Below are 24,585 nucleotides of genomic sequence, written 5' to 3'. Positions count from 1 at the left end.
CTATTAGCAAGGCTCTGAAGGGTTCCATACTGGGGACAAGGAAGGATGGTCTCTCTGAGTCTCACCTAGAAATGCCAGAGATTGAACTCAGGACAAACAGCATGTAAAACAGATGCTGGACCACTACACAATCCCACACACACTCCATACCTGTTCCTAGGGTATTCTTCAGACCTTTTCCGTGAACAGCAACAATAGGCTAGGATTTTAAACATGTCCGTGAAGGCACTGCCATCAGGGGGCTTTGTGATGAAGACACTTTGACTGCACAAAAACACGAAGAAGGACACTCCAATGCAAACAGCTGGGATGATGTAGCCTGTACGAAAATCCACATTCTGTTGGATATATGCAATGCCTCCTAAGGACAGGATGGCCCCCAAGTTAATACTCCAGTAAAACCAGTTAAAAAACCTCCGAGTGGCTTCAGGACCTCGATCCTTGACCTGCAAGAGATTAATTATGTTTAAAAAACACATATTTTGAAAAAAATTATCTCTTCCTCCCCTCCTTCCTAGGGTGAATCCAATTATCAGTTTAATCTACAGAAGGGCTGTTAAATTATTACAAGAGTAGATCTGCATTAGATAGCATGCCTCCCTTAGTATTCCTACATATATAACAATTAGTTACAATGCTCAACAGCACGATATCAGATCACAAAGCCACAGGCTGATGTCAACATGGGCCTGCCAACTACAGAGAGCATTTAAAAATCACCAAAAAGCATTTGTTTACACACTTCTGAGGACTCACTTAATAGGTAGCACGATATACTTAGAACCACAGAGTTAAAAGAGACCTCGTGGGCCATCCAATCCAACCCCCTGCCAAAAAGCAGGAAAATCACATGGATAGGAGACTACAACACATCTCAATTGCAAGGATGGGCATAAAACTCCAGCACCAACCTTTGAATACCAAATTGAATAGAAAAAATATGGTAGGGTTGCCAAAACTACCAACACATGTAGAAGTAAAATATTGAAATATAGACTAACACACACCATAAAATGTCTACTATATTTACTCAGGCCTAGAGCAGGTTTGGGGCCCAAATTATAGGTTTTGATATGATCCATGGATCAGTCGAGAGTAATTTCGTGGAGAGGGGTAAGCACAAATGCCAACTCTGGTCTCTGAAGTGATTTCCTCACTCAGGCATTCAAAAGTTCAGAATCAGCACCACATCAGAGAGAAAAGATTCTCTCTTAAATTGTGGGGCCCAGAACTGGACACAGTGTTATTCCAGGTGAGTTCTGATTTAAAAAGACTAGAGGTGCACCGTGATGTCCCTTGATCTAGACCAGAAGTACCCAAACGATAGCCTGTGGGCCAAATTCTACCTTCCAAGGTTGTTTTTCTGCCCCAAATGCTATTGCCACTCATGAGTGCACAAACACACAAGCACAGCCAACGGACACACACAATGGAGGTCAGTGCATGTGTGTGGCAGTGTGTTTTTGGTAGCTGCGGGGTGTGTGTGTGCACACCGGGTATGTGCCATGGCTGGCACACCCCCACACGACTAAAGTCTGGCCGCCCAACAGACTGTGAACTGACCCTCCACTTGAAAGGCTTGAGGACCCCTGAGCTAGACACTATACTACTCTTAATGAAGCCCAAAAATCCCATTGGCTTTTAAAGCTGGTTTATGTTCAACTTGTTGTCTACTAAGACTCCAAGATCCCTTTCACATGTAACTTTGTTTCCAAGCCAGGTGTCACCCATCCTGTATCTGTGCATTTTGTTTTTTCCGCCTGAGTGGAGTAACCTACAGTTCTCATTGTTGAAATTCATTTTGTTAGTTTTGGCCCAGCTCTCTAATCTGTTAAGGTCTGGTAAAATAAGGAAAAACCACATTAAATACCAGCAGCTGTAGCTTCTTCTAAGAGAATTCTGCATTACGTGTCAAAGTGATATGGCCTCATGCAGCATTTCTGTTTAAAGAGCTAAATGAATTTCCTTGGGAGAAGATAGTATTTGCTATAAGAATACCTCCACTGGGAAAACAAACATCTGAGAGACCCATTAAACACAGAGTGCAAAGCTTGTGATAAACTGAAGTTTTTGCTCAATCATTGTGGCCCAGCCACAAAGTAGAAAGTTGCCATCTTATGAAAAAAATAACACAACGCAACACAATTCATAGCTGTTTTTCTGCAGCAGCCCAGAAATGTTGCTGATTCATCACTAGGAACTATTTTGCTGAGTCTTTCAGTCTATTCCAGCCTCACAATCTAACACATCAACATAGTAAGTCACCCTGGTCCACATGCCACCATGAGGACACAACTTGTTTTTAAGTGGATGCAAGTGTCCAGCTTCCTCTAGTTTTGGATTAGTTCCAATATGGCAGAGCACTGAGTAAACTCCTTGCAACAGTTTTGGTTTCTACCATTGGTGAGTGTGTGCACATAAACAGCTTCCCACTGGTTTGGAAATCACCTATCAGACAGATGGCAAGCTCTTTAACCTCAGCAGGCTGAAAGCTAAAAGTAAGGACACAACTTCTGTTATACAATTCCAGTATGCTGATGATAATGCAGTGTGTGCTCATTCAGAGGATGACCTACAAGTCACTTTAAACACCTTTGCAGAGGTATATGAAAAGCTTGGCCTCTCACTGAACACTGAGAAAACCAACGATGCAAATGGACATGGATTTAAACCTGGAAGTCGTCAATTTTTAGTTTTAAATTGTTTTGATATGGATTTTATTATGTGATTTAACTTGTTTTAAACAATGTATTTGTGTGTTCAGCACCTAATTGTTGCCAGTCTGTACGCCACCCTAAGTCGCCTTCAGGCTGAAAAGGGCAGAATAAAAGTGTGGTAAATAAATAAATAAATAAACAAACAAACAAACGTGCTCTCCCAGCAAAAGGCACCAAGTAATCCCTCTGCAATGCCAGCAATACAGCTTATTGGTGTAACAATAGAACATGTTGACCATTTCTATCACCTAGGCAGCCACCTCTCCACAAACATCAACGCTGAAATACAACACCATATGAGCTCTGCTTTTTTTAATGAAGCAGAGTGTTTGAGAATCGGAACATTCGTAGAGATACCAAGATGCCTGTTTAAGTGTTTACAAAACTATTGGGTCCTTCCAACTCTGCTATATGCCTGTGAAACATGGTCCATCGAGAAACATCACTCTCAACTTCTGGAAAGGGGAAAATGTGCCAAGAGGAAGGCACATTTGGCCTCTCATTGGACATCGAGAAAACCAAAGTGCTCTCCCAGCAAAAGGCACCAAGTCATCCCTCTGCAATGCCAGCAATACAGCTTAATGGTGTAACAATAGAACATGTTGACCATTTCCATCACCTAGGCAGCCACCTCTCCACAAACATGAACACTGAAATACAACACCATATGAGTTCTGCATTTTTTCAAAATGAAGCAGAGAGTGTTTGAGAATTGGAACATTCGTGGGGATACCAAGATGCCTGTTTAAGTGTTTATAAAACTATTGGGTTCTTCCAACTCTGCTATATGCCTGCGAAAAATGGTCTACCTACAAATGTCACTCTCAACTTCTGGAAACGAGAAAATGTGCCAAGAGGAAGGCGTGTCAAGGAAACCCTTGTCAGAAGCACCTTCCATCTGGAAATCTATGCCCTCATTGTGAAAGGCCATGCGGATCCAGAAGTTTCCACAGTCATTTGTAGCTCCATCGCAAAGACTCTACCTCTGGAAGACAATAATACTTGACCATGAGTGATCACCTATGATGGTGACACATTTCAAGTACTATTCACAGAGAAAGAACCCTTTGTGAGCTGGATGCTTCAATCCAGTTTTACCTGCTTCTTGTTTCCTATCACAGCTCCCTTAGATATTGCTTTCCTTAGATATTACATAGCTTGATAAGATAAGGATGGAGAGAGATATGGATTGTTTGTTAGAGTATATCGAGAATCAGAATCATGCAACCCACACACATCCCATTGGATTGCAATTCCCATCAGCCCCAGCCGGCACAGCCAATGTATTCTGAGGCCAGGGACAGTGTGACCCTCAAGGTATCAGCTTCCAGCAGCCCAAAATTTTGGGGCTCCTGGGAGTTGAAGTCTAAACATATCTAGAGGGTCACACCTTTCTCATCCTCAGAATACAATGAAGAGGCAGAAAAGGTGGGGGGGACCAAAACAAACTGAAATTTTGTGGCGGCAGATTTTCAACTATATCCTAAGACACTCCTGACATTCCTCAAAGGTTTATCCAGAGTCCTTCCAGGAATAAATCCATAAAGGCACAATTGTCAGCCATTAAACTCACGGCTCATAAAAACTAATAGGGCAAACTTGTCTATAAACATCTACTTGGAAGCAAGCCCTATTAGGTTTAATAGGATTTGCTACTTTAAAATGCTGAGAATTCAATGTATGCAACTTGCAGGTTCAAGGGTTTTTGGGGGGAGCGAAGGAAGAGGAGTGAGATAGGAAAGGAAAAGGAAGATGGCAATGAGATTGTGTGTGTGTGTGTGTTCAAGTTGCCTGTCAACTTATGACAATCTCATGAATTTCACAGGGTTTTCTTTGGCAAGAAATACTCAGACATGGTTTTGACAGTTCCCATCTCTCAAATATAGCCAGAGTACATGATTTTAATTGATGATCATACTAATCAGGACTAACCCTGCTTAGGTTCCAAGATCAGATAGCATCTGGTACCTTCAGGGCATTTAGGCCCTTAAGTTTACCTCAGTGGTTCCCAACATTTTTTGACCAGGGACCACTTTGACCAGGGACCACTCTCCAACATTAGTACCGAAAGGGTTATGAATCAGTTCCCATTTAATCAGCTTTAGATTCGGTTACTTGAGGTGCTGATTCAGAAAACTGCATTGAACAGACCACATCAGCTCAAGTTTCTGATTCAGAACATATGCCATCCCGTAGTCGCCATCTGCTCGCCCACAGAAAACCATATTTAATAAGCCTCGGCACTCTAAGAATGTTTTGTGAGACCAGTTGCTCTCGTTGCAATGGTGGAGTGACAGTGGGGCCGTGGACCATATTTTAGTTCTTGCAGATCACTGGTGGTCCATGGACCACAGGTTTGTTTGACTCCTGGTGTGAGAGAATTGGCCGTCTGCAAGGACGTTGCCCAGGGGACACCTGGATGATTTGATGTTTTTATCATCCTTGTGGGAGGCTTCTCTCATGTCCCCACATGAGGAGCTGGAGCTGATAGAGGGAGCTCATCCGCCTCTCCCCAGATTCGAACCTGCGACCTGTCGGTCTTCAGTCCTGCTGGCACAGGGGTTTAAACCCACTGCGCCACCGGGGGCTCCACAGGTTGAGAACCACTGGTTTACCTAGTTAAGGTAGCAAGAGAAAAGTTAAGAATGAGAGGAGAAGAGGAAGACAAAATGCAGCCTTTAGAATCTGGGAGAGAAGAAAAAAAACATGACAAAGAGGGAATAAAAATAAGGATTTGGAAATATGAGCAAAACCAAGTGTTGTGGGGAGGGAGGAAGACAAATTGGGAGAAGATGAAGGAAATGAGAGGGTATTTGGCCCAGAGTTGTTAATCCAGATGCTATGGGAGGGCAGGCAAATATTCTTAAAGGTAGAATTATTCAGCTGGAGTCTGTCATTAACATCTTTTTAAAGATTCGGCTCCTATATTTGCCAAGACTCAAGACAACTATTGGCCAATTCTGACTAGACTAGATTTGTAAAATCAACTGCTGATTGTGAGTCCACATACAACTAAATTCTGCTCTCCTGGCAGAAATAATCACTGCCAGGAATGCAGCTCAGCTCCCGACATTATGGTGGGCTTATCCAGTTGTGATAAGGGTTCCAGTCAGTCGGAGCACAACATACAGAAAGCAGAAAATTCCAATGGAAAGATAGCAATCTTCGTAATCTTTGCAATGCATGGACAAGGTCTACAGTATTTTCATTCTGTATTTTCAATTTAGTGGGCTGCATCCACATCATCTTTAGAAGTGGAAAAAACACCTCAAGCCAAAAACCAGAAGGAAAAGCTCACCCCTATCTCAGCTCAAGCATGCTCACCCTAAACACTTCTGCAAAAAGGGTTTTATTCTATGGGATTCTCCAAGGAGCTGAGCACAAGTTCTAGCAAGCTACACTTCACCCGTCCTTGGTCTAACGCAGTGTTTCTCAACCTACCTAATGCTGTGACTCCTGAATACAGTTCTTCATGTTGTGCTGACCCCCAACCATAAAATTATTTTCATTGCTACTGTAATTTTGCTACTGTTATGAATCATAATGTAAACAAGGTGGTCAGTTGAAAAGATTCACACCTAGCCCAACTTACAAAAGCCTTTTGTCTCACCCTGGTCAGTCCACAGATATATAAACCCCTTTTTCCCAGCTCCAGCAGACCTCTGAGGAAGCCTGCCATAGATGCAGGCGAAACGTCAGGAGAAATGCCTCTAGAACATGGCCATATAGCCCGAAAAAACCCACAAGAACTGAATAATGTAAACATCTGATATGCAGGGTGTATTTTCATTCATTGGACCAAATTTGACACAAATACTCTATACATCCCAATTGATTGCTGATGGGGTTGTGGGGAATTATTTTATCATTTGGGAGTTGTAGTTGCTGGGATTTATAGTTCACCTACAATCAAAGAGGATTCTGAACTCCACCAATAAGGGAATTGAACCAAACTTGGCGCACGGAACTCCCATGGCCAACAGAAAATACAAGGGTTTGGTGGGCATTGACCTTGAGTCTTGGAGTTGTAGTTCACCTGCATCCAGAGAGCACTGTGGACTCAAACAATGATAGCTCTGGACCAAACTTGGCACGAATATTCAATATGCCCTAATGTGAACACTGGTGGAGTTTGGGGAAAATAGGCCTTAACATTTGGGAGTTGTAGTTGCTGGGATTTATAGTTCACCTACAATCAAAGAACATTCTGAACCCCACCAAACGATAGAATTGGGCCAAACTTCCCACACAAAATCTCCATGTCGTAAAGGGACTTGCTGGTGTAAGCCTCTCCCCAGCCTCGCATGCTCTCCCTCACCCGCACATGCGCACCATGTTGCCATGTACTAAGCATGACTGCTCGCCCCTCTGCGCTTGGATTCTCAGAAACAGCCCTCCCCTTGGCTGAGAGGATAATCACAGCCGAAGAGGGCTTTTGGTGGAAAGATTAGCCATGTATTTCTAAAAAGGAATAGAAGGTCAGGATGAGAAATCTTCAGCCTCCTCTGCCAAAGGGGTTCCTAAGACCACCAGAAATATATCTGATGACTCCTCTGAAACCCCCTCATGACCCCCCAGAGGTCCTGACCCTCAGGTTGAGAAACAGTGGTCTAATGCATGTTCAGGAGCCCCTATGGCCCCACAACTGACCAGAACGAACTGAGAAGGGCATGAAGCAGCAGAAATCGGACTATGCACACTCCGCTAAAAAATGAATTGGATGCAATCAGAGTCATTTCAATACTGCTTGAAGAGAAAAACTGCTTACTGGATTAACAATAAAGCAATATATTTTCAGAAAGCTGGTTTCATTTTCTTCGACCTTAAGAGGATACAATAAGAAATGAAAGAGGCAAAAGAAAAAAAATAAATCAGAACGTGTGACACAAGAACAGGAAGCAGCCATAGCTCAATGTTACACAAAAGAGGAACTAGAAGACGACAGGGGGAAAACATGTGAACTCCTGTTTTTGAGAACAGCAGAAGTTCAAATTGAAAGAATGCAGTGCTTTGAATCTACATTTCTGGGTGATGGGAAAGGAAAAGACAGAAATCACAAAACCACCGTATTAGATCTGAGACACATGCATGAATCCAGAGCTAAGGAAAGCACCTAACAGAAACTCCAAGGCAACACATCCAGACTGGGGGATTCTGGGAACTGCTGTCCAAAAATTGAACTTTAAAGCTCTGGGTTTGCACTTCCATTTGGTTATGAGAGAAATCTACTGTGTAACATGTCGAAGAAGGAGAAGAAGGAGAAGGAGAAGACGAATCCGACGTGTGATCCAATACAACAGGCAGCAGAGTGATCTTGTCTGCTGTGGACTGATCTTGTTGTGTTTCAAATAATAATAATAAAACTTTATTTATAGATCGCCCTCTCTTTTTGAGGGGACTCGGGGTGGTTTACACACAAAAGAGATCAAACATTCAATGCCCATAAGCAAATACAGACACCTCAAAATCATGCCAAATAATACAAAATAACTGTAAACTTATCACAAAAGAGCAATTAACATCAAAATGAAAAACAGAATACAAGTCATCAAATAAACATAATTAACAATTAAGACATATTGGTCATTCTAGTACGGGCACGGCCCAACTTTCTAACTTGGGGGCTGCATGGCAGGCCAGAGCAGGGTGGGCAGACTAGGAGGGAGGGGGTTCTCCCCAAGCCCCCTCCCTGCCAGGAAAACTGTCTGCCCAGAGAGGAAGACAGGATTTCTCTCCTGTCGCACCCACCTCTCACTTTCACTCTCTTTCTTTCTCTCCACAACACACCAATATGCACATGCCTCTCCCCTTGGAGGCTCAGTCTTTACACAAAAAGGGGTGTAGGGGAAGGGAAGGGGGTCCATTTGGGAGAAATGGGGGAGATAGCTGAGAGGCAGCTGAAGAGAGGAGATCTCCCTTCCCCTTCCCCTTCCCTTTTGGAGGCAGAACGTGAAGGGAAGACCCAAAACGTTTGGATCCCAAAAGGGTTTGCCTTGGACAGGATGAGGTAGTGGATGGGAGAAAGAAGTGTATCCATTAGACCCTGTATTGCCTACTCCTGATATAGAATCCTAGAATCCTAGCGCTGGAAGAGCCATCCAGTCCAACCCCCTGCCATGCAGGAAGGCACAATCAAACCACTCCCAACAGACAGCCCCTGCGGAAAAGCCTCCAGAGAAGGAGACTCCACCACACTCCCAGGCAGCCTATGCCACTCTCCAAGAGGTTTTTCCGTATCTTTTCAGTTGAATCTCTTTCCCTGCCATTTCAAACTCTTGCCCCCTTAAGCCCTGGTCTCTAGAGCAGCAGAAAGTCAGTTTTCCCCCTCCCTCCTCCCCACCCTTTGAAATCTTGAAACCTCATGTTCCCTCTCAACCATCTCTTCTCCCAGCTAAACATCCCCCAGGAGGAAAGGAGGAAGGAAAAAGAGAAGGAAGGAAGGGAAGGAGGGAGGGAGGAAAGAGAGATGGAAGAAAAGACAAAGAGGGAGGGAAGAGGGAAGGAAGGACAAAAGGATGGAAGGAGAAAGAGGGGGGTAAGGAAGGATAAAAGGAGGAAGGCAAAGATGGTGTGAGAGAGGAGGGCCTGAGAAAAGAGCACATGGGACTGCATCCGGCTGCTGGGCTTGGGTTTGCCCATACCTGTTCTAGTAGAATATTATCATCTTCATAGCTGGTCAACATCGAGCCATCAAGATGTGCTTGGCCAATGGGGAGGAATGACGGGAGATGCAGACAAAGCCTACCTAGAGGACCACATCTTTTCCCAAGCTTGGTCTACTTGCAGATAACCTGAGAACTTAGAGAAATACTCCAGGAACTTTGGCACAGAAGGCTGTATTACCATCCATTAATACCTGTCTGTTGAACTGGGAGAGGATGGGGATAAAACACAGGACCTTCTGTCAGCAAAGTTTCCTAGCCTCAAGAAGGAAAGGGGGTGGGGGGGGGAGAGAAAAACCTTTACTACTCAGCAGTACCTCTAACTGTGTAGCGGATAGCTATACTGGCCAACACATATGAAATTATTACCAGTTGAATTACCATTGGTTCATCTAGCCCTCTACCAACATTCTTAGAGATAGAACTGGCCCACACACGTTTTGATAGCTCAAATGTTAACCCTGTTTCTAGGTATATTTGACCTGCAGAATCCAAAAATGGCACCAGTCTATCCCTATCAGCTCTAGTTTTTGAGATGCAGAACATATGGCACCTACTAGTCACCATCTACTTGCACATAGAAAACCAGGATAACCATATCTAGTAAAATAGCGCTGATGCAGTCTTTACACTGCCACTTTCTGAATCAGTGCCCCAAATAATCCCAGGGACAAGCCTAAAAACCAAGACACCAGGAACATTGTTTGGTTGGGCTGTGTAATCAATGGACATGATAGAACACAGTCAACGGTCAACACTACAAAGCAAGGAAACCATACTGAACAGTTGCATGTAAGATGGGAAATGCCAATTCATGTAAACCAGATATGTAAATCACAACACATTTCAACCAGAATCAGGTACTGTTAGAGCATCTGATCAGTACAATTCTACTCTTGTTAAGGAATTACAATAATTACTCCATTAAGAAGAACCACTTATTCATTTGCCTCCACTGCTTTTTCCACTATCACAGTGTTTCTCAACCTTCCTAATGCCGTGACCCCTTAATACAAGGTCCTCATGTTGCAGTGACCCCCAACCATAATATTATTTTCCTTGCTACTTCATAACTGTAATTTTGCTACTGTAATGAATCATAATGTAAATATCTGATATGCAGGATGTATTTTCATTCACTGGATCAAATTGGGCACAAATACACCCAAATCTGAATCCTGGTGGGGTTGGGGAAAGTGATTGATTTTGTCATTTGGGGGTTGCAGTTGCTGGAATTTATAGTTCACTTACAATCACAGAGCATTCTGAACTCCACCAACAATGGAACTGAACCAAACTTGGCACACAGAATTCCCATGACCAACAGAAAATACTGGAATGGTTTGGTGGGTATTGACCTTGAGTCTTGGGGTTGTAGTTCACCTACATCCAGAGAACACTGTGGACTCAAACAATGATAGATCTGGACCAAACTTGGCACGAATATTCGATATGCCCAAATGTGAACACTGGTGGATTTTGGGGGAAACAGACCTTGACATTTGGAAGTTGTAGTTGCTGGGATTTATAGTTCACCTACAATCAAAGAGCATTCTGAACTCCGCCAACGATAGAATTGGACCAAACTTCCCCCACAAAACCCCCATGTCCTAAAGGGACTCACTGGTGCGAGCCTCCCTCCAGCCTCAAATGCTCTTCCTTGCCTGTACATGATGGGAGGATTCAACGTCTGTTTTTTAAAAAGAAGAGAATGATAGGCAGAGTGATCTTCAGCCTTCTCTGCCAAAGGGGTACCTAAGACCATCAGAAATATGTGTTTTCTTTCTTTTTAAAATTAATTTTTATTGGTTTATGGTGCAGAAATATGTGTTTTCTGATGGTCTTCGGCGACCCCTTTGAAACCCCTCACAACCCCCACAGGGGCCCTGACCCCCAGGTTGAGAAACACTTCCCTATCACCAGAGGAGATAGACTTGCATAGGAACCAGAAGAGAGGCTGGGCTACCTTTTTAAAAAATATATAACAAATTGTCTGCAAATTGCACATGTTTCACTGCTAATAAAAAAGGTTCTTCTGCAATATCTTTATCAGGATCACTAAAATGTTGCACATATGGCAAGCTTTGGGAGATTTTTCCAGAAACTGCAGGCTGAATGGTACCGAATTTAGGGGACGGGGGAGAAAAACAAAGGGAATCATTGTCTCTCCTCATACTGGGAAATTTTATTTCACGGAACTCTCTGGAGGACTAAGGACAGGCCACAGTTGGCTACACTTTGTCCTCTTCCAGTCTCCAAAATATTCAAAAAATTCTGAACTTCAATTTTAATAACTGACCAAACAGAATGGAGAATTCCAGTGGTTTTTTCCTGCCAAAAATGCAAGAAGCTCTTTCTTAGCACTCAGGAGGCAAAGCCTTATTCAAGAGGCAAGTACTCCATTTCAGTTTGTACTGACATGAGGGCAAACTTCTATAGTTTGGAAGTAGAAACGCTATCCCAAAATTCATGCGGTGTGAAACAACTTTAATGGGTCAATGCTACGAAGTCCTGGGATTTGTAGTTTGGCTTGACTCCAGCATCTCTTGCAGAAAAGGCTGTAATGACGACTCCGTTGATTCTAGTATTGAACTATGGCTCTTGAAGAGGTTTCAAACTTCATTATTTCCACAGTGCAGATAAATCATAGGTTGTTTTGCCTGCCAAAGAGTCCCATGTGTCTCAAATGTCTTATGACTTCTTTGCCGGAGCATCTCAATCCACACAGAGGCCACAGAGGAAATGACCCAATACCATTGTTTGGCTGACTCACTCAAGAAGCAAGCTTTGATTTATGCAGAGCTCTGCTTTCAGAAATAGATGATTAAAAGAGGAAGAAAAAAAGAAAAGACTGGTTAATCAAACTGATCTTGACCATTCCTTATTGAGTCTTCCAAACTGACAAACGCTGCCGTTAATTATATTATAGACTAGCTTGGGAACTGGCGTTGCCTGGGTTATTAGAAGTCATTTTTAAAAAAAAAAAAAAAAAACAAATGCACAGGGTTATGGGTAGACTACAACTCACATCATGCCAGGTTGACCCCCTGAAACTCCATCAATTCTGAAAGTTTGTCATGTTGGGCAAATTTGCTCTAGATGCATCAGCAGTGGGGTTCAGTATACTCTTCTGCCGCAGGATGAATTAGTTCAGTGTGTTCTCTGGCTGCAGGATGAATTTCAACTCCCATCATGGTGGCTCAGTCCCATCAAATCTCTCCAGTATGTTGAGTTGGTCATGGGGGTTCTGTGTGCGATACTCCACTTAGGCAGAAAAAATGAAACGCGGACATACAAACTGGGGGATGCATGGCTCGAGAGCAGTACATGTGAAAATGATCTTGGAGTCCTTGTGGACAACAAGTTAAACATGAGTCAACAATGTGATGCAACGGCAAAAAAAGCCAATGGGATTTTGGCCTGCATCAATAGGAGCATAGTGTCTAGATCCAGGGAAGTCATGCTACCCCTTTGTTCTGCCTTGGTTAGACAACACCTGGTATATTGTGTCCAATTCTGGGCACCACGATTGAAGAGAGATATTGACAAGCTGGAATGTGTCCAGAGGAGGGCAACCAAAATGATCAGGGGTCTAGAGAACAAGTCCTATGAGGAGCGGCTTAAAGAGCTGGGCATATTTAGACTGAAGAAGAGACGTGACAGCCACGTATAAATATGTGAGAGGAAGTCATAGGGAGGAGGGAGCAAGCTTGTTTTCTGCTGCCCTGGAGACTAGGACACAGAACAATGGCTTCAAACTACAAAAAAGGAGATTCCATCTGAACATGAGGAAGAACTTCCTGACTGTAAGAGCTGTTCAGCAGTGGAACTCTCTGCCCCGGAGTGTGGTGGCGGCGCCTTCTTTGGAAGCTTTTAAACAGAGGCTGGATGGCCATCTGTCGGGGGCGATTTTTTCCTGCTTCTCGGCAGGGCGTTGGACTGGATGTCCCATGAGGTCTCTTCCAACTTTATGATTCTATTCTAGGTCCAGGTTTATCATCATCAGTGGGGTCCGGAGTGCTCTTTGACTGCAGGTGAACTATAAATCCTAGTACCTACAACAAACAAATGTCAAGGCCAAGTCTACCCTAAATGCACCAGGATTCAAATTTGGGCATATTGGCTACGCATGCCAAATTTGGTGCAGATCCATTGTTGTTTGTGTTCACAGTGCTCTCTGGATGTAGGTGAACTATAATTCCTATAAATCAAGGTAAATTTTCCCCAAAGCCCCCCTGCATTTTTGTTGGTCATGGGAGTTCTGTGTACCAAGTGAGGTCAAGGGCCATTGTTGTTGGGGTCCAGAGTGCTCTTTGATTGCAGATGAACTATAATTCCCAGTACCTACAACAGCTATAAATTGATGTGAATTCCCCCCAAAACTCTCCAGTATTTTTCTTTGGTCATGGGGTTTCTGTGTGCCAAATGTGGTCCAGGTCCATTGTCCATGGTGGTCACAGTGCTCTGACTTGATGCAGGGTGGACTACAACTTCCGTCATGTGGAGTCAATACCCCAAACTCCTCCACTATGTTTAGTTGCTGATCAGTTCTGCTCTGTTTGTTGTGCAGACAGAGAGTAGGAAAGGGTTGTGGGAGGGATCGTGCAAATTCCACATCAATGGAAAGAGTAAGAAACACTGGGATGTTTTGCAGTGGAAGAAACAGATTTTCTGGTTTGCTGCAATTTCTTGAAACAAATATATTTTTAAATAAATGGAAAGTATGCAAATATGTGAACAGTCGGGACAATATCAAACTGATCACAGTCCATCCTTTTTTCTGTTCATCACCTAAAAGTGAAAAAGGTTCTGTGTAAAATTAAATGACAATCTTTGACTGAAAGAGAAGATCAATATCTCGGACAGCTAACGTACTTAATATTGATCTGCTTGCTATGAACCATGCTTCAAGGAATCCTGGAGTCAGGAATGAAGGGAGAGGGGAGGAAGAAAGAAGTTGTTTTGGAACCTGGACTTGGAAAATCCAGGTTCATATCTTCACTGAGCAAAGAAGTTCACTGGGACACAGCCAAGCTCTCTCCATTTGACCTATCTCACAAGGCTTTTGTGTAGATGTATTGCTGAGCTCACTGAATGAAAGGTAGGCACTAAAAGCAACTAATACATCAAAATATAAGCAAAGGAGAGTTCTGATGAATCAATATAAATGCCTCTTTAGCCCTGCCAGTGCTCATGCTGAATGGGCGATTCGGAGAGTAATAGACTTTAATTGATACGCTTCTCCAAATTAATTTGTATTACAATGCACATGTCAATAAGACCTGCTGGAGTCTGTGGGAGTTGCTACTCAGTAGACATGATTATAATTAAGCTCTTAGACAATGGCTATCACCATACTCTCTGTATTCTAGCCACTTCTCTTGAATGAATCCAAGTTCTAAGATTATTTGGATTTGTTGTCATAGGCTTTCATGGCTGGAATCACTGGGTTGATGTGTTTACCAGGCTGTATAGTCATGTTCCAGAAGCATTCTCCTGACGTTTCTCCCCACATCTATGACAGGCATTCATAGCATTGAATGGAATGGCCTTGCAGATTCAAAGCCTGGCTGCTTCCTGCCTGGGGGAATCCTTTGTTGGGAGGTGTTACCTGGCCCTGATTGTTTCATGTCTGGAATTCCCCCATTTTCTGAGTGTTGTTCTTTATTTACTGTCCTGATTTTAGAGAGGGTTTTTTTTTTTTTGACAGGACAAACAAGAGTTCTTTCTCCCACCGTGGACATTATTCCACAGATATATAAACCCCACTTGCTTAGTTTCCAACAAACCTCAAAACCTCTGAGGATGCCTGCTGTAGATATCGGCGAAACGTCAGGAGAGAATGCTTCTCGAACATGGCCATACAGTGTGGAAAATTCACAGCAACTCATTATTTGGACTGTTTCTCTGCATAAGGAGTGCACAATTTACACTATGCCCCAAAGGTCTAAATAAGCACCGCATGTAAATGAGTTAAATAAGCCCCAATTCTTTGTGTGTGTGCCATGTGCAGGTACGGAGACATGCAATTTTTAAATGTTAAAATAGCAAAAGCAAACCGTTCGTTGGACATAATGTGGAAGATAAAATGTTAAATATATAAAGAAACCAACAAAAGAGAAACTGGAAACCACTATTAAAACTAATTTATGTATATCTTGGTAGTTTTCATGTTACAGGTAGAACTGAGATAGATGGTTGCAAAGTAATTGTTGTCTAAGTATGCCTATGTTTATGTATTCATAAATATTGTGACTTTTCCTTTTGTTTAATTTAAGATATTGGAAAATAATAATAATAATAATAATAATAATAATAATTCTAACCTACCTCTGATCAAATTCCCGCCCCGTTTTCTAGTAGTAAGGGCAAAGTAAACTACATCAGGATTGATGGAGACAACATGAACAATTCCTCCATTCCATCTCCCAGAGAATCTAACATCTACTCTAGTGAGAGCTTGGAAAGAGGACTTTTTTGGACGAATATTCCCCAAGTCTGATTGCCCATGCTAGCTGCTGGAAAAGTCTGGGAGTTGTGATCCAAAAAAGGAATTTTCTTCAGTTCTGTTTTTTCTGGGCAGGAGAACAATTAGGACAGAAGACTACTCACTCACTCTCGGTGTTTTAACCATGTTGTACCCTGTCTCAAGCCGCAAGGAGAGGCAAGATTAATAAATAATAATAATAATAATAATAATAATAATAATAATAATAATAACTTCCATGTCAGAAGTGACTTGAGAAACTGCAAGTTGTTTCTGGTGTGAGAGAATTGGCCATCTGCAAGGATGTTGCATAGGGAACTGGAGCTGTCAGATGGAGCTTATCTATGCTCTCCCCAGATTCAAACCTCCAGCCTGTCAGTCTTCAGTCCTGCCAGCACAAGAGTTTAATCCATTTTGCCGCCAGGGGCTCCAATAATAATAATAATAATAATAATAATAATAATAATAATAATAAACAAATTGGATTGTAATAACCCTTCTCCATTCCAGCATCCCATGGAGCCTTGGGAGCCAAAAAGCTTGCAACCCCAGTGAGACACTGGGCTGAAGCCTGGCTACCAGGGGTGCATCTAGACCTGTAGTTCCCAACCATTTTTTGATCAGGGACCACTCTCCAACATTAGTACCAAAAGGGTTACAAATCGGTTTTTGGTCAACTTTAGATTTAGTTTGGTTATTTGTTGTGCTGATTCAGAAAATTGCATTGGATAGACCACATCAGGTCTGATACAGAACATACACCATCCAGTAGTCGCCATCTGTTTGCCCACAGAAAACCGTATTTAGCAATCTAGAGCTGATGTGGTCTACTCAATGCAATTTTCTGAATCAGCATCCCAAATAACTCCAGAAAGAGGCCTAAAAATGAAGACACCAAGGTGCCACCGCTTCCAGGCACCACATGGAACCGCTCTGCTCAGAGGGAGGAGGAGAAGCAGCAGTTAGGAGGCTTGTTGTCGTGCCTTTGGTGGGTAGTCAACCTCTCCCCTCCTGACATCTCTGTTGCCTTGGCACTATAAGAGAGTTTCACGAGACCACTCACTCTCATTGCGACAGTGTAGTAATGGTGAGGCCACGGATCATATTTTAGTTTTTGAGGACCACTGGTGGTCCACGGACCACAGGTTGGGAACCACTGATCTACACTGCAGAATGAATGCTGCCTTACACTACTTTTAAGTACCATGGCTCAAAGCTATGGAACAATGACAGTTGTAGTTTGACAAGGTATTTTGACTTCTTCTCCAAAATGTGTTGGTGCCTCAACAAACTACAATTCTCAGGATTCCATAGTATGGAGTCCAGGCAGTTGAAGTGGTGTCAAACTGCATTAATACTACAACCTATATGCACCCTGGCCATAGCAATTCTGAATACAATAACAGCATAGAATACGTGCAATCTGCCTAAATAGAGGCAATGTCTGCCCTCGTGAGATCAGAGATCATGGTACTACAAAGTCATCACAATACAAAGAGCCAGCAGATCAAAGCATAGTAAGCCTATGCTTTGCACATTTTTTTAGAATCAAGAGTCGGGGTGGTCTTTTCGCCATAGAGTCAAGCTTCCTCCTGTTCAATGTAGTAAATGCAGAGCTACAACACACCCAACAAAGGATGATCCAGTTTCTGCTTTGAGGACCCCCACTACTCTAGCATCATCCTTGTCATCTACTGTTAAAGCATGGTGTAATACAGTCTATTATTTATTTATTTATCGTGCCAGTATCAACCAGACAATTGTATTACATTTTTAACAATTTTTTAACAAACAGACAAAACAGTTTTCAGGCTTGGTACTTTGAAAACACAACAGAAGCTGCATTATACCAAGCCATGGCCATCGCTCTAGTGTCATTTGTACCAGGAGTGAAAAACTATTGGGTTTCCAGATGCTGTGGCATACAATTCCAAAATCAATAAACATCTGGAGGGCCAAACGTTCCCCACTTTTCTACATTGAGTAGGAAGAGGATTTAAGACAGGAGTTTCAGGCCCCTTCCACACAGCTGAATAAAATCCCACATTTTCTGCTTTGAACTGAAATTTCTGGCAGTGTGGACTCGGATAACGCAGTTCAAAGCAGATATTGTGAGATTTTCTGCCTTGATATTCTGGGTTATATGGCTGTGTGAAAGGCTGGATCTACACTGCCCTATATCCCAGAATCTGGTCCCAGATTATCTGCTTTGAACTGGATTATTTGAGTCTACACTGCCAGATAATCAGGGATTATACTACTGAGCTGCAACCATTCCCATAGAGGCCCAAGATCTTGAAAGCTCACAAGGCAGAGCTAACCATTCTGATGGATCTATGGCAGAGCTTTCCAAACTGTGTGTTGAGACACATTAGATAAGTTTTAACAATAATTTTAATTGTATTTGTTGTATTTTAACTTTATATCCACACACTATTTATGTATTTGTTTGTTTTGTTTTAAATTATTAGATTGTGTGGTGCTTAGCTGTCTTGAGTCCCTACGTGGAGAAAGGGGGGACATAAATACAGTTAATAATAATAATAATAATAATAATTAGTATGTTGGCTGCAGTGCATAGGTGTGTTGCGTGACCATAATGAGAAACCAATAAGTATGTGTGAATTGAGCAATAAATCATTTATATATATATGAGATAACAAATGAAAGGTTTTCAAGAGATACATTGTGTTTCCATTCATCATTACAATGTATAAATATGTAAGAGGAAGTCACAGGGAGGAGGGAGCAAGCTTGTTCTCTGCTTCCCTGGAGACTGGGACACAGGACAATGGCTTCAAACTACAAGAAAGGATATTCTATCTGAACATGAGGAAGAACTTCCTGACTGTGAGAGCCGTTCAGCAGTGGAACTCTCTGCCCCGGAGTGTGGTGGAGGCTGCTTCTTTGGAAGCTTTTAAACAGAGGCTGGATGGCCATCTGTCAGGGGTGCTGACAGATGGCCATCCAGCTTTTTGGCAGGGGGTTGGACTGGATGGCCCATGAGGTCTCTTCCAACTCTATGATTCTATGTATGTCTGTGTCTGTATCTTTCATAAGGAATTGGTTTAGCCTCCAGAGAAGCAGATGGCGGAAACAGAAGAACGGCCTGCCTCAGGGGAGCGTGCTCGCTCCATCCATGTTCAACATCTACACAAATGACCAGCCACTGCCAGAAGGGACGGAGAGTTTCATCTATGCTGATGATCGTGCCATTACCGCTCAAGCAGGGAACTTTGAGATGGTTGAACAGAAGCTCTCCGAAGCTCTAGGTGCTCTAACTGCCTATTACAGGGAAAACCAACTGATCCCTAATCCATCTAAAACACAGACATGTGCCTTTCACCTTAAGAACAGACAAGCATCGCGAGCTCTGAGGATTACCTGGGAAGGAATCCCACTGGAGCATTGCAGTGCACCCAAATACCTGGGAGTCACTCTGGACCGTTCTCTGACCTACAAGAAGCACTGCCTGAATATCAAACAAAAAGTGGGTGCTAGAAACAATATCATACGAAAGCTGACTGGCACAACCTGGGGATCACAACCAGATACAGTGAAGACATCTACCCTTGCGCTATGTTACTCTGCTGCATGCCCAGTGTGGAACACATTTCACCACACTAAAACAGTGGATGTGGCTCTTAATGAGACATGCCGCATTATCACAGGGTGTCTGCACCCTACACCACTGGAGAAATTACACTGCTTAGCTGGTATTGCACCACCTGACATCCACCGGGAAGTTGTAGCCAATAGTGAAAGGACCAAGGCAGAGACATCTCCAGCTCATCCCCTGTTTGGGTATCAGCCAGCACGTCAATGACGTAAATCAAGAAATAGTTTTCTTAGATCTACAGAGACACTCGCTGGAACACCTCAGCAAGCGAGAGTTCAAAAGTGGCAGGCTCAAACCCAGCACCTCAATCCATGGGTGATACCAAATGAGAGACTCCCCCCTGGGAACATAGAAGACTGGGCGACTTGGAAGGCACTGAACAGACTGCACTCTGGCACCACGAGATGCAGAGCCAATCTTAAGAAATGGGGCTACGAAGTTGAATCCACGACATGTGAATGTGGAGAAGAGCAAACCACTGACCACCTGCTGCAATGCAACCTGAGCCCTGCCACATGCATGATGGAGGACCTTCTTGCGGCAACACCAGAGGCACTCCAAGTGGCCAGATATTGGTCAAAGGACATTTAATCAGCTACCAAGTTTGCAAAATTTGTGGGTTTTTTTAAATCTGTTTGTTTGTTTTTGTTCTGTTAGAAATGTAATACAACGTTCTGGTTGCGGATGACACGATAAATAAATAAATAGCCTCCAGTTTGCTAGCAAGACTAAATGACTGTGGCCCCTTCCACACAGCTGAATAAAACCCCACATTATCTGTTTTGAACTGGGATATATGGCATTGTGGACTCAGATAACCCAGTTCAAAGCAGATATTGTGGGTTATTCTACCTTGCTATTCTGGGTTATATGGCTGTGTGGAAGGGCCCTGTGTCAACAAATGATGCTTTTCGTTATTACAATTTATGTATGCGTTTCTGTCGCGACATCATGAATGTCTAACAAGTGTGTCACCAACAGGAAATGTTTGGAAAGCTTTGATCTATGACATGTTTATCCAATTTCATCAATCCAAGTGACAGTCAGGAAATCCGTCTGCTTGACTGGTTCCCACAGCAACGTGCAATCTCATTCGAAGGGCCCTTCCAAACAGCCCTATATCCCAGAATATCAAGGCAGAAAATCCCACATTATTTGAGTGTGGGCTCAGATAACTCAGTGCAAAGCAGATATTGTGGGATTTTCCGCCTTGATATTCTGGGTTATATGGCTGTGTGGAAGGGCCCTAAGAGCAAGGCAGTGGGGGTAATACCCTATTTACTCAAATCTAATGCTCACCTTTTCGACTAAATTACCTTCCCAAATTAGAGTGTGCATTAGGTCATCATAGGGCCCTTCCACACAGCCGTACAACCCAGAACATCAAGGCAGAAAATCCCACAAGTTCTTTTTTGAATTGGGTTATCTGAGTCCACACTGCCATATATTCCAGTTCAAAGCAGAAAATGTGAGATTTTATTCAGCTGTGTGGAAGGGGCCTTAGTGCTGAGCCAATGCAAAAGGGGAAGCAGCTTCAGGAACTGCACCCAGAGCTCTTATTTGGGGAATATTATCTCTAATTTATTTGCCATGCCTCAATGTTATGTAATCCTGGGATGTGTAGTTTGGTGAGGCATTGGTCTTCTTTGGCAGAAAAGGCTCAAGACCTTGTAGAACTTCAGCTCCATGATTCCATAGCACTGAACCAGGGCAATTACAGTGGATTCTTTCCATACCATCGATGCAGCCTGAGGTTTTCTTTTCCATTTTTAGAAGTTTTGGCGTTCTAACACTTCTGTTTTTATAGAAGGAATCCTAATCAGGCAGCAACTACAACGGCCAAATGACAAAGGCCCCTTCCACACAGCTGAATAAAATCCCACATTTTCTGCTTTGAAGTGGAATATATGACAGTGTGGACTCAGGGCCCTTCCACACAGCCCTATATCCCAGAATATCAAGGCAGAAAATCCCACATTATCTGAGTGTGGACTTAGATAACCCAGTTCAAAGCAGATATTGTGGGATTTTCTATCATGATATTCTGGGATATAGAGCTGTGCGGAAGGGCCCTGGGTTATCTGAGTCCACACTGCCATATATTCTAGTTCAAAGCAGATATTGTGGGTGTTTTCTGCCTTGATATTCTGGGGGCTCTCCCACACAGCCCTATATCCCAGGATATCAGGGCAGAAAATCGCACAATATCTGCTTTGAACTGGGATATCGGAGTCCACACTCAGATGTGGGATTTTCTGCCTTTGATATTCTGGGATACAGGGCTGTGTGGAAGGGCCCTCAGACAACACACTTCAAAGAAGATATTATGGGATTTTCAGCCTTGATATTCTGGGTTATTTGGCTGTGTGGAACGGCCCAAAGACTGCACATTACATTCAGCTACAAATACTTTTTTTGGTTTCGGGGTTTCGAAAATGAAGGTGCGCATTAGATTCGATGGCGCATGAGACTTGTGGAATTGTGGTACTCAACCTGATCGGCTCCGAAGGGTGTGATGTTGGCCTTGACCGACCCGACGCTGATGCCCACAAGCACCAGGCCAATGAAGGTGGCAGCGAGGCAATAGCGGGTGGCTCCCTCCAGCTGGCACGGCGGCGATGTCACGTTGGTGTCCAGAGGTGCAGAGCAGTTCTCCACGGGCCATGGGTGCATTTCGCCGCAGAGCCACTGCCGGGTGGTGGGGAAGGCCATGGCCGGGAAGGCCAGCATCCCCAGCAGGTACAAGGCCATGCTGACCAAGATGGTGGGGAATTTGCCTAGCAGGGCATCTGCCAGCCAGCCCCCAAAGGGAGACACGAGGTAGGTGATGCCCATGAAGAGCAGCAAAGCCTGGCTGGCCTGGGCCCCCTCCCAGTTGTACGGGGTGCCATTGAGGAAGAGCACCAGGTTGCACGTGATGCCGTAGAAGGCCACCCTCTCCAGCAGCTCAGCCAGGAGCACCGCCGCACACGCCAAGCGCCGCCCGTGGAACACGGAAGAGGACCCCACAGGTGAGCGGGCCTGCTCTCCAAGGAGGGGGCTCCGCTCACTCGCCTGGGCCTCTTCCATGGGGATGATGGGTGATGAAACCCTCAAGGCTTGGCCCGGCTTCAAGGTCAAGGCGACTGAGTTACAACAACTTCCAGAAAGTATTCGAACAGACCTCCAACTTTGAGTCTCTCCTGCTGTGTCCCCAAGACCCTACTGCCCACTGTCTTGAGGGTTCTAGGAGTCAGCAACCTCCCCTTTGGCCAATCTCTGACCTTTCTCCCTCCCAGTCCACTCAACACAGATCAAACTCGTTTAGGGGTTCCAAGGCTGCCCCTTCTTAGAGTCCCAGCCCCTCCCAATGCCTCCGGGCCTCCAAACTCAGCCCAATTTTAGCTGCCCCGCCCGGGATTCGAACTCGCGGAAAAGCTGGTGGGAATCTGAATCTTCCGGGCCCTTCCTACGCGCGCGCCCCCTCCCCCTGATCTAAGTGAATCCCCGCTTTGCCTGCCGTTCCCTAGACCCTCGCTTCCTCCCTCGGGGGCAGCGGCGACGAACTTCTCTCTCTCTCTCTCTCCGCGCTTGGAATGCCCAGGTTCCCTGGAGAGCCCGCCTCCTCCGAAGCGCGGCTCCGCTCTCTGATTGGCCGCTCCGCGCGTCTTTCAAGCCCGGGAGGCTCTTCCAGGTCCAGGCCTCACGTGGTGAACAGCTGCGAAAGAGGTCCTTTGTGGAGGGGGCTGGGGAAGGGGCCAGGGCCCAAAGGGCTGCCATCACCAGCCACGGCGACCGGCCTGCTCGAGGGACACCAAACGTAGGAGGAAACTATGACTGGGAGGGCACTATATCTTCTCCTACGTTTTCTGTCCAACTACCAGGCCGGTTGCAGTGGCTTGTTTTTCCAGACAGGCCCTTTTATCCCAGGCCCCTTCCACACAGCTGAATCAAATCCCACATTAATTGCTTTGGACTGGAATATCTGGCAGTGTGGACTCCGATAACTCAGTTCAAAGCAGACATTGTGGGATTTTCTCCCTGGATAGTCTGGGTTATATGGCTTCGTGGAAGGACCCTGAAGCAGCATCTATTTATTTATGTATTTATTTACTATACTTGTATACAGCCTCTCTCAGCCCGGAGGCAACTCGAGACGGTTTACATTTGGCAATCAATGCCCCACAAGATAAAATACAGTAAAAAACAATTACATATAGTATAAACCATATAAAAAAAATTAACAATTAAAACCATAAAATACAGTTCTCAGCGTCTCATCATTAGAATCATTTTCCGTTGCATCGTCCTGTCGTTCCATGAGTCTCAATCAGTTATACTTTGTCTGCAAATGCCTGCTCAAACAGCCAGGTCTTAACTCTCTTTTGAAATGTCGGGAGGGAGGAGGCCAATCTAATGTCCCTAGGGAGGGCTTCCCATAGTCGGGGGGCCACCACTGAGAAGGCCCTTTCTCTCGTTCCCACCAATCAGATCTGCGAAGAAGGCGAGACCAAGAGCAGGGCCTCTCCAGATGATCTTAAACACCTAGATGGTTCATAGGAAGAGATGTGTTCAGACAGGTAAACTGGGCCAGAACCTTTTAGGGCTTTAAAGGCTAAAGCCAGCACTTTGAATTGTGCCTGGTAGCAAACTGGCAGCCATTGGAGTTGTGCGCTCCCTGAGTGCCGCTCCTGTTAACAACCTGGCTGCTGTCCGTTGGACCAACTGAAGCTTCTGAACAGTCTTCAAAGGCAGCCCCACCTAGAGAGCATTGCAGTAGTCTATACAGGATGTAACGAGAGCATGGACTACCATGGCCAATTCAGACTTCCCAAGGTATGGGCGCAGCTGGTGCACAAGTTTTACTGTGTGAATGCTCCCCTGATCACCGCCAAAACCTGGGGTTCCAAGCTCAGCGATGAGTCCAGGATCACATCCAAGCTGCAAACCTGCATCTTCAGGGGGAGTGTAACCCCATCCAACATAGGCATCTATTCTATATTTCAGCAGTTGTCCAGTATCTTATGCCTTTCTTCTCACCTCCTTCCTGATAGTATTTACTTGGAAATGTCAGGGATCAAACCCAGGTCTACCTGCCTCCAAATCAAGTTCTCTACCTGG

General features: G+C 44.2%; 1 protein-coding gene across 1 annotated transcript in view; it reads right to left on the bottom strand.

Annotated features, from left to right (window-relative positions):
* Positions 1 to 23,098, bottom strand: part of SLC15A4 (solute carrier family 15 member 4) — a 64,274-nt gene extending 41,176 nt beyond the window's left edge. Inside the window, exons 1-2 of the mRNA XM_060785603.2 lie at positions 21,979 to 23,098; positions 151 to 446 (exon numbers count right to left, since the gene is read on the bottom strand). Of these exons, the coding sequence (XP_060641586.2) occupies positions 151 to 446; positions 21,979 to 22,554 (872 nt within the window). The 5' untranslated portion in view covers positions 22,555 to 23,098. The remainder of the gene's footprint in view (positions 1 to 150; positions 447 to 21,978) is intronic.
* Between the last annotated feature and the right edge of the window lie 1,487 nt (positions 23,099 to 24,585).

The sequence above is a fragment of the Anolis sagrei genome, chromosome X (genome assembly GCF_037176765.1).
Source record: "Anolis sagrei isolate rAnoSag1 chromosome X, rAnoSag1.mat, whole genome shotgun sequence".
NCBI classification, from domain to species: Eukaryota; Metazoa; Chordata; class Lepidosauria; order Squamata; family Dactyloidae; genus Anolis; species Anolis sagrei.
This window is presented reverse-complemented; position numbering and strand designations above follow the sequence as displayed.